This window comes from Colletotrichum fructicola (assembly GCF_000319635.2).
Source record: "Colletotrichum fructicola Nara gc5 chromosome Unknown KSG_Nara_v1_contig07, whole genome shotgun sequence".
Taxonomy (NCBI): domain Eukaryota; kingdom Fungi; phylum Ascomycota; class Sordariomycetes; order Glomerellales; family Glomerellaceae; genus Colletotrichum; species Colletotrichum fructicola.
The window spans coordinates 2,266,098-2,279,897 of NW_027094057.1; the positions used below are offsets into that span (position 1 = coordinate 2,266,098).

Below are 13,800 nucleotides of genomic sequence, written 5' to 3' on the forward strand. Positions count from 1 at the left end.
ACGGGCGGATGATCCTGAGCTGATCCGTCACTCTACGTCGGCCGCGATGTTCCATATTGCTGGACAGCTACGACGGCGCGTCAAGCAACGCAACCCCTCCTCCTCCATAAGGCTGACTGCACGATGGGCTGGCTGGCTCTGTGAGCCGGGGCGGGGGGCCGCAAGAACCATGGAAACGACGGCAGAGCGGCGGCGAGGTATTCCAAACTTAACAGCAAAGCAGTCTATCTGGAATTCATATCTTTGTAACGATCACATCTCTCACGCCTGGGAGAGCCGGCGATGAACGCATGCAATGTCACCCCCCCTGGGCCGTCGTCGCCCGCCGCCCACCACCACGAGCCAGCCAGCCAGCAAGGAAACCATGAAAACCACCCCCGACGAGAGTCTCCCGCCCCCCCTCCTCGAGAAAAATGTCCATTGCAGAGGCATACATAATGGGCCAGTAATAGCAACCTGCCGGCAGAGACAGCCAATAAGCGGGACAAAAATAACGAGAGGAGCCGGGAAGAGTCAACCACCTCCACCCCAGGCCGATGGGCAAGACACACGAACCCTACAAGCCTCCGCCCTCTCGCAGTTTGCCTGCACGACCAGACAGGGATCGCATTGGCTTCTTGCACCGCCGCAGCTCGCACCGCACCATTCCCATCGACCACTTCCACTACCACCCTGCATCTTGTCTGCCATGGACCTCCGGATAACGCTCCCAACTTGCCTGCGCTCGCTCGACATACACTGTACCCGTACGGACGACAGCCAGGCAGGCAGGCAGAACCATACATATCAGCTGGCCCAACATGGCCCCCGGCTCGCTTGCTTTTATTTGTGATACTATGTACTTGCAGATCGAGAACAACATACATACAGCCAACCCTCGCGGCCTTTGCCCTTGCCTGCGGATGACCTCCATCCCTCTTTTCTCTTTGTCCTGTTTCTTTCCCTTGGGTTGATGGGTCTTGCTCTCTGTCACGTCACTCGCTAAAGGCCCCCAAAGAGACAGCGCCCCCCTCACCCCTTCGTGTCCTCATATATGCCAATGTACCAGTCGATATAGAACCATACTGTCTGTCCCGACCAGCTGCATGATCCCCTTTGTACGCCCAAACTCCCCATCAGGATGTCTCGGTCGAGCTTCAGCATCCGGAGGTTCATCTCGCCTCGCCGCTCACAGGCGGTCGACGCCGAGGAGGAACGTCGCCACTCGGAGGACTCGGCCGCGAGCGAGGACCTCTTCATCTTCAAGTCCCGACGTAAGCAGCAACAACAACAAAAGTCAAACTCATGGGCGCCGGCCAGACGTCCATCCAACGCCAAGGCCCGCAGGCCATCGAGGGAGGACACCCTCGTACGAAGGACACAAAGCATCAAGAGGACCTCGACCGAAGCTGTTCCCTTGCCTGAGCCTTCACCCAGCTCGTCCTCCAGCTCTTTGTGCAGCTCCCAGAGTCATACAGATACAGCCTCGACGAACAGCAGAGATGCCGTCCTTTGTCCGCCGCGGCCGCCGCCTCGAGCGTCTCGTTCTTCGGCACCAAAACGTCTCGCGGACCGAAGACATCTTTGCATCGCTCCTTTACAAACACAACAGGACACCAAGCCTAGGACCTCGCGAGAACAACCTGCGCTGAAAGGAACCCCTGCCAGCTCAGCGTCACGAACGGACAACAGCCCGGATGACTGGTCACTAAATGTTCAAGACCTCATCCGAGAAACAGACGAGGCATTCAAGGCCGTAGGGACAGCCATTGAAGAAGCCAAGGTCGCCGTCTCGTCTTTCAACACCTCAGAGACGAGGCGTCCATCATCTCCTACCATCACCAACATGGACTCGCCTCTCATGTGGTCAACGAAACCTCATGCCATTGCGAACAGCACTCCTCCCCTTCCCCCTCCAGTCCGCAATGTTTCAGGTTCATCAACATCCAGACCCCGCAGGAAGAAGTCAAAGAAGGTTAAGCGATCAAAGTCACGGTCCAAGAAGAACGCTCGATGGCAGCTCGGAGAGGAAGTCGTCGACATCCTCAGCGGCCAGTTCTTCCGCAAGATGGAGGTCAACGAGCTCCTCTCACCAGACCACCTTCAAGCCTTGAGGGCCGGCCGGGAGACTCAGGCTCGCATCTCGAGCGACACCGCAAGGACAGTCGACACGGACGGCAGTGAGACACCCGTCGAGCCTTTCCATCTCCAAGACCTGCCCCGCCGGATAGGAGCGGCAGGTGTTGGCATGGTGGTTACATCCAGCGACACCGTGTCACATTCTAAGCCCCTCGACCCAGCTGTGCGACGGCGCTTCTCGGTGAAGGAGAAGTCCCCGCGGCGAAAGAAGCCCGTCGCCGCGCCCGCCAGAGATTCCACGACCAGAGACACCGCGGAGATTGACGACATGGCCGCCCCTCCCCCTCCGCCGGCGAAGAACCCGCTGAGGTTCGCGCCCCGGCCGCAGGCACCACAGCTAGCCACGATACCGGAGGTCATCATCACGACACCGGACACTACGACATATTCAGACAGAACGCAGAAACAGGCGACGCGCACGTTCGCCCCCGTCGACGAGGACGACTTCGTCTTCCTCCAGTCGACAAACTACACACTCAACCACCCCAACCTCCGCCACGGACAGATCCGCTTCCCCAAGTCCGACGTCGTCCAGGGCATGAAGATCGACCCGGACGACACCCTGGACTGGACCGCATTCCAGATGGCCATCCTCGGCGGCGCGGGCGACCTCTTCTCGGACCCGTCGGACTTTTCGCAGCGGTCGGAGGCCGAAGAGACGGCGGACCTGGTCGACTGGTTCGAGGAGTTCGGCTTCGACCACCACGGCCTGCTCATCTCCTCCGCCGCCGCCGCAGCGGCACTAGCCAGCCCCGCCAGCGTCAGCGCCAGCACGACGGCGTCCGAGTACTCGCCCATGTCGTCGGTCTCGACGGACATCAACCTGCCGATCCCGGTGGAGTTTGAGCACCCGAGCGGGTTCTGGAACGAGGGCAAGTTCGACGCGTCCAAGTTCCTCACCAAGGGGTGCAACATCCGGCGGTGGACGATGGAGGGCCACCCCAAGCGGTACAACCGCGAGAGCATCGAGAGCCTGCCGCCCAGCCCGATGATGGACCTCGTCATGGTGAGGGGCACGGACGGGGAGGCGGAGGTGGTGCCGATGGGGTACAACCTCGGGCACGACCTGGGCGATTTCCTGCGATGGGAGGCGGAGCACGTCTACGCTACGGGGGTGTACTGAGAACGGGAGGCACACGATATCATACAAATTTACGACGGAACGAGGTTCATGGGCATGAAAGGGAAAGGGACAATCATTTACAGGGTAGAACGAATCTAAATGAAAACAATGCATAATATGAATCCTCTCTGGTTATGTGAATTCTCTCTTGTGTGTCAATGTGATTGCCACCGAAACTACTTTGGTCTCGATGGTCGCTGGATTTCTCTTCCTTCACTTAGCCACATGACAAACAATCATAAAGAGAAACCCAGCGACCATCGAGACCAAAGTAGTTTCGGTGGCAATCACATTGACACACAAAAGTCTGGTTGAACCCGCTGATCACAAGGCGGTACAATCCGAGGGTAGCAGCCATGATGGATTTCTCTTACGGCTGAGCTGCCTGCTCGCTGCCTGCTGCTGTTGCTGCTGCTTTCACCCAACATAATGATACAGTACGGCCAACACTGTCCCGCTCCAACAGCCCCCAATTGGCCACAGCCGCCGGCAGCCCCCTCGCCCGCGTGAGCGAGCACTTGAGCCCCCCCGGTGCCGGCCCCCCACCGCGGATCGCCCCGGCAAGACCCGCATGCTAGTCGCTAGGGCACATTGATGGACGGGGCAGGCTGAAATGGACCGGGGGTTGGGTGACCCGTTGTCGCTGAATTTCCAGCGGTGTTTTTCTCGCCGCCGCCGACGCGCCAAAAAAGCGACAACTGAGCAAAAAATCAACAACACGACCAACGACAACCAACTGCATCGTCAGCTCTCCGCGCTCCGCCCCCCCGTTGACGCATACACTTTTCTTCACCACGACCCCACGCCGCTTCGCCCTATCTCTCGCAGGCTCAGGCATCTTTCTCGCATATTCCCGCGCCGCTTCTTCGCAGAGAGAGAAAAAGAACCCCTTGCAAGGACGACTTTGCGGGTCCACTGGCTAAAGGTGTAAACTCACCCAGCTGCACCTTGAGCAACTGCCTAATCCGACGGAAACCCAAGAGAGCACACTGCTCCTCACATCGCCGCCACTGTATTTTTCATCGCCGAGTTGCATTTCACTAGGCTGCTGCGTCACGAGTATCGGATCACGTTGGAACCAAACCCCCAAACCTCGCCGCGCGCATCACACCATATTGTCTCGTGTTGCCTAGCAAGACACAACCAACACAAACTCACCTCTCAGCCCCCTGCTTCACCTCACCTCACCTCACCTCACTCACCCAACCCAACCCCCAACCTAGACCAAGATGCTCCGCCGCCCCGCAACGACCCTCTCCATCACCGCCGAGGACATCGCAGCCTACGAAGACCGCCGCGCGCGCGAGGCCATGCTCCGCGAGCGCCAGGCCCTGATCCAGGCGCAGCAGCAGCAACAGCAGCAACGCATCCTCCAACAGCAGCAACAACTACCATCATCGTCGCCGCAGCGCCAGCAGCAGCCGTACGACCCGGACATCTCGGCCGAGGAGTACGCAGAGTACGAGGCGCACCAGGCCGAGCTGCTCAGGCGGCAGAGCGAGATGATGAGGGCGCAGCAGCAGCAGGCGCCGGTGCAGCGGCTGGGACAGCCGGGCCGGGGTGCGGCTGTGATGCAGACGACGCCGACGCCGGGAGACGGGGGCCGTGGGGCCCGCACGAGGGAGGATAGGATCGGCGTCGGACGGCGCGGGAGGTGAGGTTGGTTCTAGCCGAGAGTGTCAGATGTTGGATTTTCTCTTCGTGTTGGGTTGGTTTGTTTGCACTGCATCAAGACAGATCACTGGGATAGGCGTCATGCGATAGTATCAGGGATGTCTTTGAGGAAAGAAGTTCGTCTGTATTCCCCTAAAGTCGTCTCATCGTGCTATTCTCAAAAACCCAAGCCATGCAGAATTCGTCAAGTCGTGCCAACAACTGTCTAGAAGGACCGTTTGGAAACGGGAACAGAAACCAGGGCATGGAACGATATATCAACAGTGAAGAGAAGGAAAGTCTGGACAGTCCAAGAAAATGAAGAAACCCCGCTAAATGATAAACCGGCTGGAAAAGAAGAAACCCAGGTAAACAAAACCCACATTCTCCCATTGGAGCTTCAAGCTTTTCCGCCTGCCCCCAACACCACAGAAGAAGACTCCTCCAGAGGACCTCCTCCGATGCACCCCATGCCCCATGCCCGCCATGTCGTAACGCGTGTGAAATAAAATCGTCTGTACAAGAAGTGAAAAGAGAGTGTTGCTGCTGATGCCAAGCTCAGTCGCCGATCGCCGAGTGTAAAAACCGGATTTGTCCCATGAAAATGTGAAAGATGGACACGCTCGGTGAGAGAGATGCTTTAAAACGGAAACGCTCGCAGGCTTTCTAGACCATCCGAAGTGGGCTGAACGCCTTGCCTACGGTCGCGCTCAATTTCCTTGGATGGCGAAGACACATCTTCCATCTGCATCTACCACTTGTTAGCAGGAGTACGCTGTCTGCCTGTGCTGGACAAACTCACATTGAGGAAGACATTCGCTTGCTTGATACCAGCAACGTCAGCGAGATATTTGAGCCGGCCCCTCAAGAACCGCTTCTGCCTCGGGGTCGCAAAGTCGCTGGTGTAAGCCGTGACCAATGGCCAGAGAATCATGAGCCCAGCGGCTCCCTTCAGCGGATCATCTGGCTTGGTGTTTTGTCCGCAAGGAAACTGTGCCACGACGACTCCGTAGCCGTTCCACTTGCAGAAGAAGGGTGCCGAGGCGATGGTGTCATCGATTCGCAAGATCGCCGAACTCTTCAGCTCTTCATACTCCTCTCCCATGCGGTAGTCGTCAGGTGCGACCAGCCAGGCCATACAACGCAAGATGGTGGTTGTCAACATTAGATGGCAACACCACGTGGCAACGTGCAAGATGGCTAGCGGAAGATTGAAGAAGCCGTAAATCGGTCCATTGAATGATGGTGCCGTATCGAGTTCGTTGTCTTGCCGATCCATGACCCAGTCGACAGTATCAACCTTCCATTGCGGGCTCGGGTCATTGTTAAGCTTGCGGAACTTGGCCTCGAGCGCCTGGGCACGTTTGAGAGCGTCAAGCACCTTTTGAATCGTCTCGGGCTTGCGGTCCCCAGCACCCAGGATTCTGTCGACGTCCTGCCTGATTTGACTGCTCTGAATATCCATGCTGGCGATGGCGTGTTGCATACGTCCGCGACATTCGTGGTGAAGCAGCCAAGTAAACTCGGCTACCTCTGGTGAATTTGGCAGGCAGTGAATTGACAGGCACTGGTTTCTGGTGATGGCGAACATCTCCTCGCCTTCGGGTGTCTCGAGTCCTTTCTGTCCCCTGAGTTTCACAATAATGGCTGCTCCCTTCATGTGGTTGGTGTACTCCGCAATGGAATTCCGAGATGCGGTCAGAATCTATCTATTTGTTAGTCCTCTTAACACCTCAAATATCAATCCGACGCGCTTACCTCGTAAAACGCCAACATGAGAACTGCTCCAAGTGTTTGGTCGTTCTTCACTTCCTCAGGGTCCATGATGGCTTTGTTGACAGCCCTCACAGCTCTCATATAGTGGTTCTGAGCGTGAAATAAGGCAGAGCTTGCGTTGACGGTTCGTCGACTCGCCAGAGCCGCCAAGGACACGGCTTTGTAAGCTTGCGAGAGACATTTGGAGACGTTCGGTTGACTCAAGAACCGAGGAAGGAAACGGTAATAGCCCCTGGCAGTGGGCGTATAGGGTACAATGATGAACTCTGATAGGAAGTAGCAAGAGGCCTGTTCGTCGAGAGAGTCAAATAGGGACACAGGAATGTCTTCGTCGTCTTCGGTCGAGTCATCGTCTGCGCGGAACGGAAACGCAGCCGGGTTCGAGTAGTCGAACGTCTTGTATTTTGGCCCAGCCACCGATGTCAAGCACTGCTTGTTGCAGACTGGTGATGGGCCCTTGCCTTCGTCCTCTGAGCTGTCTTCACCCCTCGACTTCTTGAATCTCTTAATCGTCGCCTCGGTCTCATCGCGGATATTGGCCTCGAAAGGATCGCGGTAGCCAGGACACTGACGCCTGGACTTTTTGCACCGCATGCAGAATGGCTTGCCTTCATCACACTTGATCCTCCTGGCCCTGCAAAGCTTGCAGCCACCAGATGGCTTGCCGGTGTTTACCATTGTTGCAGTAGTGTGTTTGGTATGTTGAGAGCGGTGTCGTTGTTCAACAGATCGTACGAACTGACTCCGGAGGGTATGAGGGGCCGAGCTCTTTTTCACAAGTTTTGGTTCCGACGTCCCAAAAACACAGGTTCCGAGGTCAACCTTTCGGGTTAGACCAAAAGGCGAGGGCCGGTAGATCAAGCGGGAGGGAAAAGAAGAACACCACTATGTCATAGCGACGAACTGCAGGCAAAATTGTGGGAATCCGCGGTACAGGGCTGGTTGATTAGCAGCCCAATGCCTGGTTGGCAACAGAACGACGGAAGGGCTGGATCACCGATGGGACGCCTGCGAAACTCAACAGCGCCTATTCGACGCATTAGCGAATGGGAAAACTTCTAACGATCGAGCGGGATCGCGCCGTTGGCGGAGGACGATCTCTGGTGGTCTGGGATTAGGCGGATGGTGTATACGTTGTTGTCTGGCCTCCCCGAAGGTTTGTTTCATGCGCCGCTAAGCCCTGACGAGGCGCGGACTGCAGTCGATCAAGGGTGCTCCCATCGGTGCTCGAGCGCACAATGTTTGAGACGGCAAACAAAATGTGCGAGGAGAGATCAGCAACGGCCACGATCCTGGCGTCGATCATCCGGGGGATAACCCGGCTCTTCGGCAAGCCGGTCGATAAATGGCACCTCAGACAGGTGTCAGTCAGCGTATGTGTTTGTGCGCGCCAGCATGTTGGTGGCCTGGAAGGACATCTTCGTTGAATCTTCTCCAGCACGCATGTATGCCCAGCCACTAGGAGTTTGGCATAAGTCTCTTTGGTCCAAACATTCAAACAAAGGTGGTTCATAGCAAAGGGTCGCCGAAGTCTGACCGCAGACCGGCAGGCAGCCGTTGGGTCCTGCGAGGGGAACAGACTTGAATGACAGTATCGGTTCCGGCTCCGGCTCCGGCGAATCGAGAGGAACTCGACAGACAGTGAGTGGAAGAAAGAAAAAGAAAATCCCTAGCAGGGAACATGGCGGAGTGTCTAGATCCCGCGGGGCGGAGCGCGTCATGGTGTTGACGAAGCCTTTCCCATAGACCCGGAACGGGGCTAATTAGGCCAATGGATAAACGGGAAGAGACCCGTTGGCCCATGGGTAGAGACGGCTCTCATTGAGTCGGACGGCAGGACAGGTAAGTCTTGTCTGAGTCGGCGGTTCCAGCGGTATGGTAATCGGATGCTTGCCCACCCACACGCGACACTTGACGGCGTGGAGTTGCTTCGTCATTAAAGGTGATGGGATCGTTTCATCCGGTTCAGCCCGAACCCGAAAGGGTAATCCAGTCGCGGGCAATGCCTGGCAAAACGTCCTGCAGAAGGCGGTTGTTGTCAATTCTAAGCGAACGACGAACGTTGACTGAACATTGACTGAGGACTAGTAATCTTGTTCGCGTTCCGTCGTCAAGAGGTTGTGGTGGATCGTATTCGAGAAAGGTAAGTTGTAACCAAATCGACGAGACGGAAAGCTTCGTGTTTCTATTGAGCTCAAATCTGGTGCCAAACTGTGTTTGTAGATGGCAGGAGGGAGGGACTGTTGCTCGAGGTGTCGAGGAGGAAGGTGGACTGCCTGACAAGGGGTTCTTCCCCTTTGGTCGTCCCGCGCTGGCCGAAAGTGAATCGATCATCTTAGCGTCAAGTGCACTGGGCTGGAGTGGGTCCAAGAAGGATCAGCGGTATCCACTTTTTAATGTAGCGTTGGCGCGACAGCTGCGAGTTTATTTCAAACGTCCATCTTCAACCTCTCAGACGTTCGTCTATCTGATTGACACTGCCCATCAAATTCAAATGACAACTCATAACATTCCCCGGACTGACTGACGCGCATGTCCACTGCATGAATCCAGAATTCAGAATCCAGACTGCCGAGAGAACTGCTCCTCGTCATCATGGCTGCCAAGGTTTGCACGCCTGTTTCTCATCCCCCAGCCAGCGGTGCATGAGGGAAATCTGTGCGTCGTTACGTGCTTGATGAAGCTCACAGGAACGCCGTTCCATCGGCACTCGCCGGGCACTCGCCGGCAAATCCTCAGAAACGACCGATCTCCATCTGTCAGATGTCTGATTGGGCCGTGATGATGGCAACCGCCTGTCAAGACTTCAGGCCCTGAGGAACCAAGAGGACGAAGCGCCGGAAAGCGAATAACAATGCTCCAACACCGAACCAAGCGGCATCGACAAGTCCATGCAGCGGCAACAGTCTGCAATGTCGCTCCGCTCGGCAAGGGACGTCCACCTGTCAGAGTCAACCAATGCCGCGTGGCATCAACTATCAGGTTGCCGGCACATCTGCACTCGCACGTCCCCTCCAGCTGCAGAGCATCGACACTGCTTTGACATTCATGAGGCCCGAGTTCCTCAAGCCTGCCATCCTTCAGCTCTTCAGGGCGACCAGCTGATCGGGGATAGGTTGTAAGCCGCTAGGGCCACGACTGTAAAGGGTCCCTTGCCGTTGATGTGCGGCATCCCACTCCAACGGTGAACCGGTTTGTCTAGGAGTTTGCCGTTCTACGAGACATTACAAGAACACGAGGAACTTAGCCAGCAACCCTTCATCATCAAAGCGACTGCGTGTCATTCATCCGCTTAGTCGGCGTTGACGATTCTGCTCAGCAGAGTTGTCTGACGGTTTCAAGAAGGCAGCTTGGTCTGTGACACACCATCAGGCGGTTGTGACTCAAAGGGAGGCAGTTACACTGTCAGACTGACTTAAGTCGACACTCTCGGGTCTGGCGGGGGTTCCCCGTTCAAAGGCAAGGTTCTGACAAGTTTGACGTTTGGTTCCCACTGGCCATCGTCTCCACGAATCTCATTCATTAGCCTTCTCTTGGCAACTCACCTAACTCTCCGGGTCAGACACCACTTTCCCAGGAGCCACTGACGGAGCATAGCAAGTGCATGAGGCGAAAGGAGGAGGGGAAGTGTAATATTGAAGTAAATCTGTCAGTTTCTGCCCATCACAGATTGATTTCTTATGTTTCGCCAACGCCCGCAAGTTGCTCGTTTTCGTGAGGATTAGCTCTTTCCTCCGACAATTGCTGCTGCGGACCAGGAAGGTCGCTGAAGGCTGGGCCGTCTCAGCCATTCGGGTGGCCACCATCGGAGCTCGGAATCAACTCTGGCTTGGTTTTCATAGCCGGAACGATGCGGCTGAGTGGCCACATTGCGGCAGGGAAGGCCGGTCCAAGGGTTTCGGAGAATTTCCTGCTCAAATCCTTTCTGCATAATGAGTCGTGAACGTGCAGGGCTCTTTCGACAGGTTAAGGACTACACTCGTCTTTTTTCTCCTTACTGTCTGTCCTTGGTCATTATCGGAGCAGCTACGGCTAATCATTTTCCTGCGGTCTCTGGAAGGCTCCGATGGAATTTCGGCCGAGCGGCAGCAGGTCGGGCGGGGATAGGCCCGAGAATTCGGTCTATTTGGCCCGCATATGGAGATCCCGACTTTTAATCTCCCGCATATTTCCCTCCCCTCCAAGATATCTCACAGGGAGGTTCCCGAGGTCCACCATACCTACAGCGATGGTCCAGCGGACAAGCGTGTCGCGCGGCTGCTCCAGATTCGAGCGAATTCGGGTGGGGCCGGAGGGGATCAGGCGAGAGTGAGTCCGACTCAAGGCGGATGACCAGCGCCCGGCAAATGGGGATATTGCAAGATGACGCAGACGAATCCTTCATAACTTTTGCTTCTTCGGGCAAGTGCCACAATCGGAAAGAAATCGGAAAGACTTGACCAACACAATTGACCAAGAATCTGAATTGCAAGGGAATATTTGGTCCCCCAATCAGGCTAGCTTGAAATGTTCATTTGGCCTGGTACTTGCATGCAAACCTGCCTGACTACCAGGCCAATTCACCGGCGCTAGCGGTGTCCGCCGCCGGGTTTGGACCCACAAATGTCCGAGCCGTCAACGGTCTAGCCCGGAAGAGCACCCTTCGGCAGAACATTTCGCCCGCCCTGTCCGTCGGAATGGATGCGACTCACGATCGCGGTGTTTGCCGCTCTGGCCTGCGATTTATTGCGCCGGTGTGCCCTCCGTCGGGCGAAACCCACCTCAACTCGACCGACTGGTACATCACGACAGCCCTGCGGACCAAGCTTTTCCCAGGCAACAGGGCATGCTGACGAGTCGATATTTACGGCGGAGTAATTGATTAGCGTCGGAATTACTAGAGGTGGTCCGCTTTTTGGCTGCCCATGAGGCCATTCGCAGCTCCCTTAGCGCGTCGACCATGTGTTGAGCCGCAGACAAGCATATAGTGTATGTATGGCTTACCAACAGGGGTTGGCTGTGGATGCTGTATGAAGACATCTCCTGACGTGGAGCGGAGAGGATGAGAAGTCGTTGACAGCTTTCGAGCGTGGATGCTCAGCTTTGTATTTAAGAGGCATTGACTCTTGAATCACTTATTCACAGCTCGGGTCCATAGTCTCTGAATAACAGCACCCCTTTATCAGCATCAAAAACATCGAGTCTACAATTTGACCATCCATCACCATTACTTTTCTCGAATCATCTCCAAACTACCACAACCTTCAAAATGGCTTCTTCAAAACCACACATACCACCACCACCACCACCACCGACAGTGGTCCTAGAGAAACGAACAACACACGTCGATAAAGATGGCAAACTCGTCTTCAAGCCCTCGCGCGAGTTCCTCCTCGCCTTTGGCGCCCTCTGCACCGTCGCCCTAGCCGTCGCCTTCGACGCCACGACCCTCTCCGTCGCCCTCCCGACAATGAGCGCCGAGCTCGGCGGCACCGCCCTCGAGGCCTTCTGGTCCGGCACCAGCTTCCTCCTCGCGAGCACCGTGCTCCAGCCCACCGTCGCCGGGCTGAGCAGCATCTTCGGCCGCAAGCCCCTCGTCTACGTCTCGGCCCTCTTCTTCGCCGCGGGTTCGGTGGTCGGCGCCGTCGCCAAGAGCTTCCGCGTCGTCATCGTCGGCCGCACGATCCAGGGCGTCGGCGGCGGCGGCATCCTCGCGCTGTGCGAGGTCATCGTGACGGACCTCGTGCCGCTCTCCGTGCGTGGGCAGTGGTTCTCGCTGCTCTCGGCCGTCTGGTCCGTCGGAACGGTCACGGGCCCGCTGATCGGGGCCGGCTTCGCGCAGAACGTGACGTGGGCGTGGATCTTCTGGATCAACCTGCCCATCATCGCCGTCGGCGTCGTCATGATCTTCTTCTTCCTGAAGCAGGCCAAGATCCCGGGGGACATCGCGGGCAAGCTCGCCCGGTTCGACTGGCTGGGGAGTTTCCTCTTCACGGCGGGCTCGACGAGTTTCTTGTTTGGGATCTCGACGGGCGGCGTCATGTATGAGTGGAAATCCTTCAGGTCGCTTCTGCCACTCGTTCTGGGGATCTTCATCCTCGTGGCGTTTGGGATCTGGGAGTTGAGGTTCGCAAAGGAGCCTATGATTGACAAAGGCATCTTCAACAACTGGACCATGGTTGCGAATTACATCATGACGGTATTTCACGGCATGATTCTCTGGTCTCTTCTTTACTTTCTCAGTAAGAAATCTCCTTATGCGCTTTTACCCCTTTCTTGCTTCAATGCTGATAGCTTCGCAGTCCTCTACTACCAAGCCGTAAAGTCGTATTCCCTCGTCGTATCAGCCGTCGCCGCCCTCCCCGAGACCCTCACCGTCGCCCCCGCCGCCATGGCCGTCGGTCTCGTCGCCGGCATCACGGGTAGATACCGCTGGTCCATCTGGTCAGGCTGGGTTATCACGACCCTCGGCGCGGGACTGCTGTGCCTCATGAAGCCGGGGACCACCGTGCCGGCCTGGATCTGGCTCAACATCCCCATCGGGCTGGGCACCGGCATGCTCTTCCCGGCCATGGCCCTATCGATCCAGGCGGCGTGCGAGCCGGCACTCAACGGCCAGGCCGCGGCGTTCTACTCATTCCTGCGCACCTTTGGTCAGTCCCTTGGCGTGGCCGTCTCCGGCGTCATCTTTCAGAACGCGTTCCGGGAGAAGCTGGCGGCCGTACCGGACCTGGCGCACCTGGCGGACGAGTACTCCCGCGACGCGACCACCGTGGTGGAGATCATCAAGCAGATGCCGCGGAACACTGTGCGCGCCGAGCTGGTGGAGGCATACTGCGACGCGCTGAGGGCGATTTGGATCAGTCTGATTGCGTTTTCTGGGTTTTGCATGGTGCTGAGTCTGACGATCAAGAGGTACAGCCTGGACCAGGAGCATGTGACGGAGCAGGGGCTGGTTACCCGCGATGATACCAGTCGAGAGGATTTGCAAGGGCGCAGGGATGTGGAAAGGGGCGCATGATATAGGCAGAGATGTTGACGGGAAAGGTTTAGACATACAGAACGATAGAATTTGGGAGTTGTCCTCGAGGAGGACGCATCGTCACCACTCTTTAGATTACCATCTTTCGACATTTCAAGAGTATCGTTTT

General features: G+C 56.7%; 4 protein-coding genes across 4 annotated transcripts; 3 read left to right on the forward strand and 1 right to left on the reverse strand.

Moving 5' to 3' along the window:
• Positions 1-1,120: 1,120 nt before the first annotated feature.
• Positions 1,121-3,241, forward strand: CGGC5_v012343 (uncharacterized protein; the record flags this gene model as incomplete). Its single annotated transcript, XM_032029773.1, has 1 exon — positions 1,121-3,241. One exon carries the CDS (start codon positions 1,121-1,123, stop codon positions 3,239-3,241), a length of 2,121 nt encoding a protein of 706 aa, XP_031890587.1.
• A 1,229-nt stretch (positions 3,242-4,470) lies between these two features.
• CGGC5_v012344 (uncharacterized protein) lies at positions 4,471-4,899 on the forward strand (the record flags this gene model as incomplete). Its single annotated transcript, XM_032029772.1, has 1 exon — positions 4,471-4,899. One exon carries the CDS (start codon positions 4,471-4,473, stop codon positions 4,897-4,899), a length of 429 nt encoding a protein of 142 aa, XP_031890586.1.
• Positions 4,900-5,534: 635 nt separating this feature from the next.
• Positions 5,535-7,348, reverse strand: CGGC5_v012345 (Transcriptional regulatory protein moc3; the record flags this gene model as incomplete). The annotated part of the gene is made up of 3 exons (XM_032029771.1): positions 5,535-5,645; positions 5,697-6,599; positions 6,653-7,348. The coding sequence occupies 3 exons, from the start codon at positions 7,346-7,348 to the stop codon at positions 5,535-5,537; spliced, it is 1,710 nt and encodes a 569-aa protein (XP_031890585.1).
• Positions 7,349-11,918: 4,570 nt separating this feature from the next.
• FUS6-1 (Efflux pump FUS6) lies at positions 11,919-13,670 on the forward strand (the record flags this gene model as incomplete). The annotated part of the gene is made up of 2 exons (XM_032029770.1): positions 11,919-12,891; positions 12,952-13,670. 2 exons carry the CDS (start codon positions 11,919-11,921, stop codon positions 13,668-13,670), a joined length of 1,692 nt encoding a protein of 563 aa, XP_031890584.1.
• Positions 13,671-13,800: the final 130 nt, after the last annotated feature.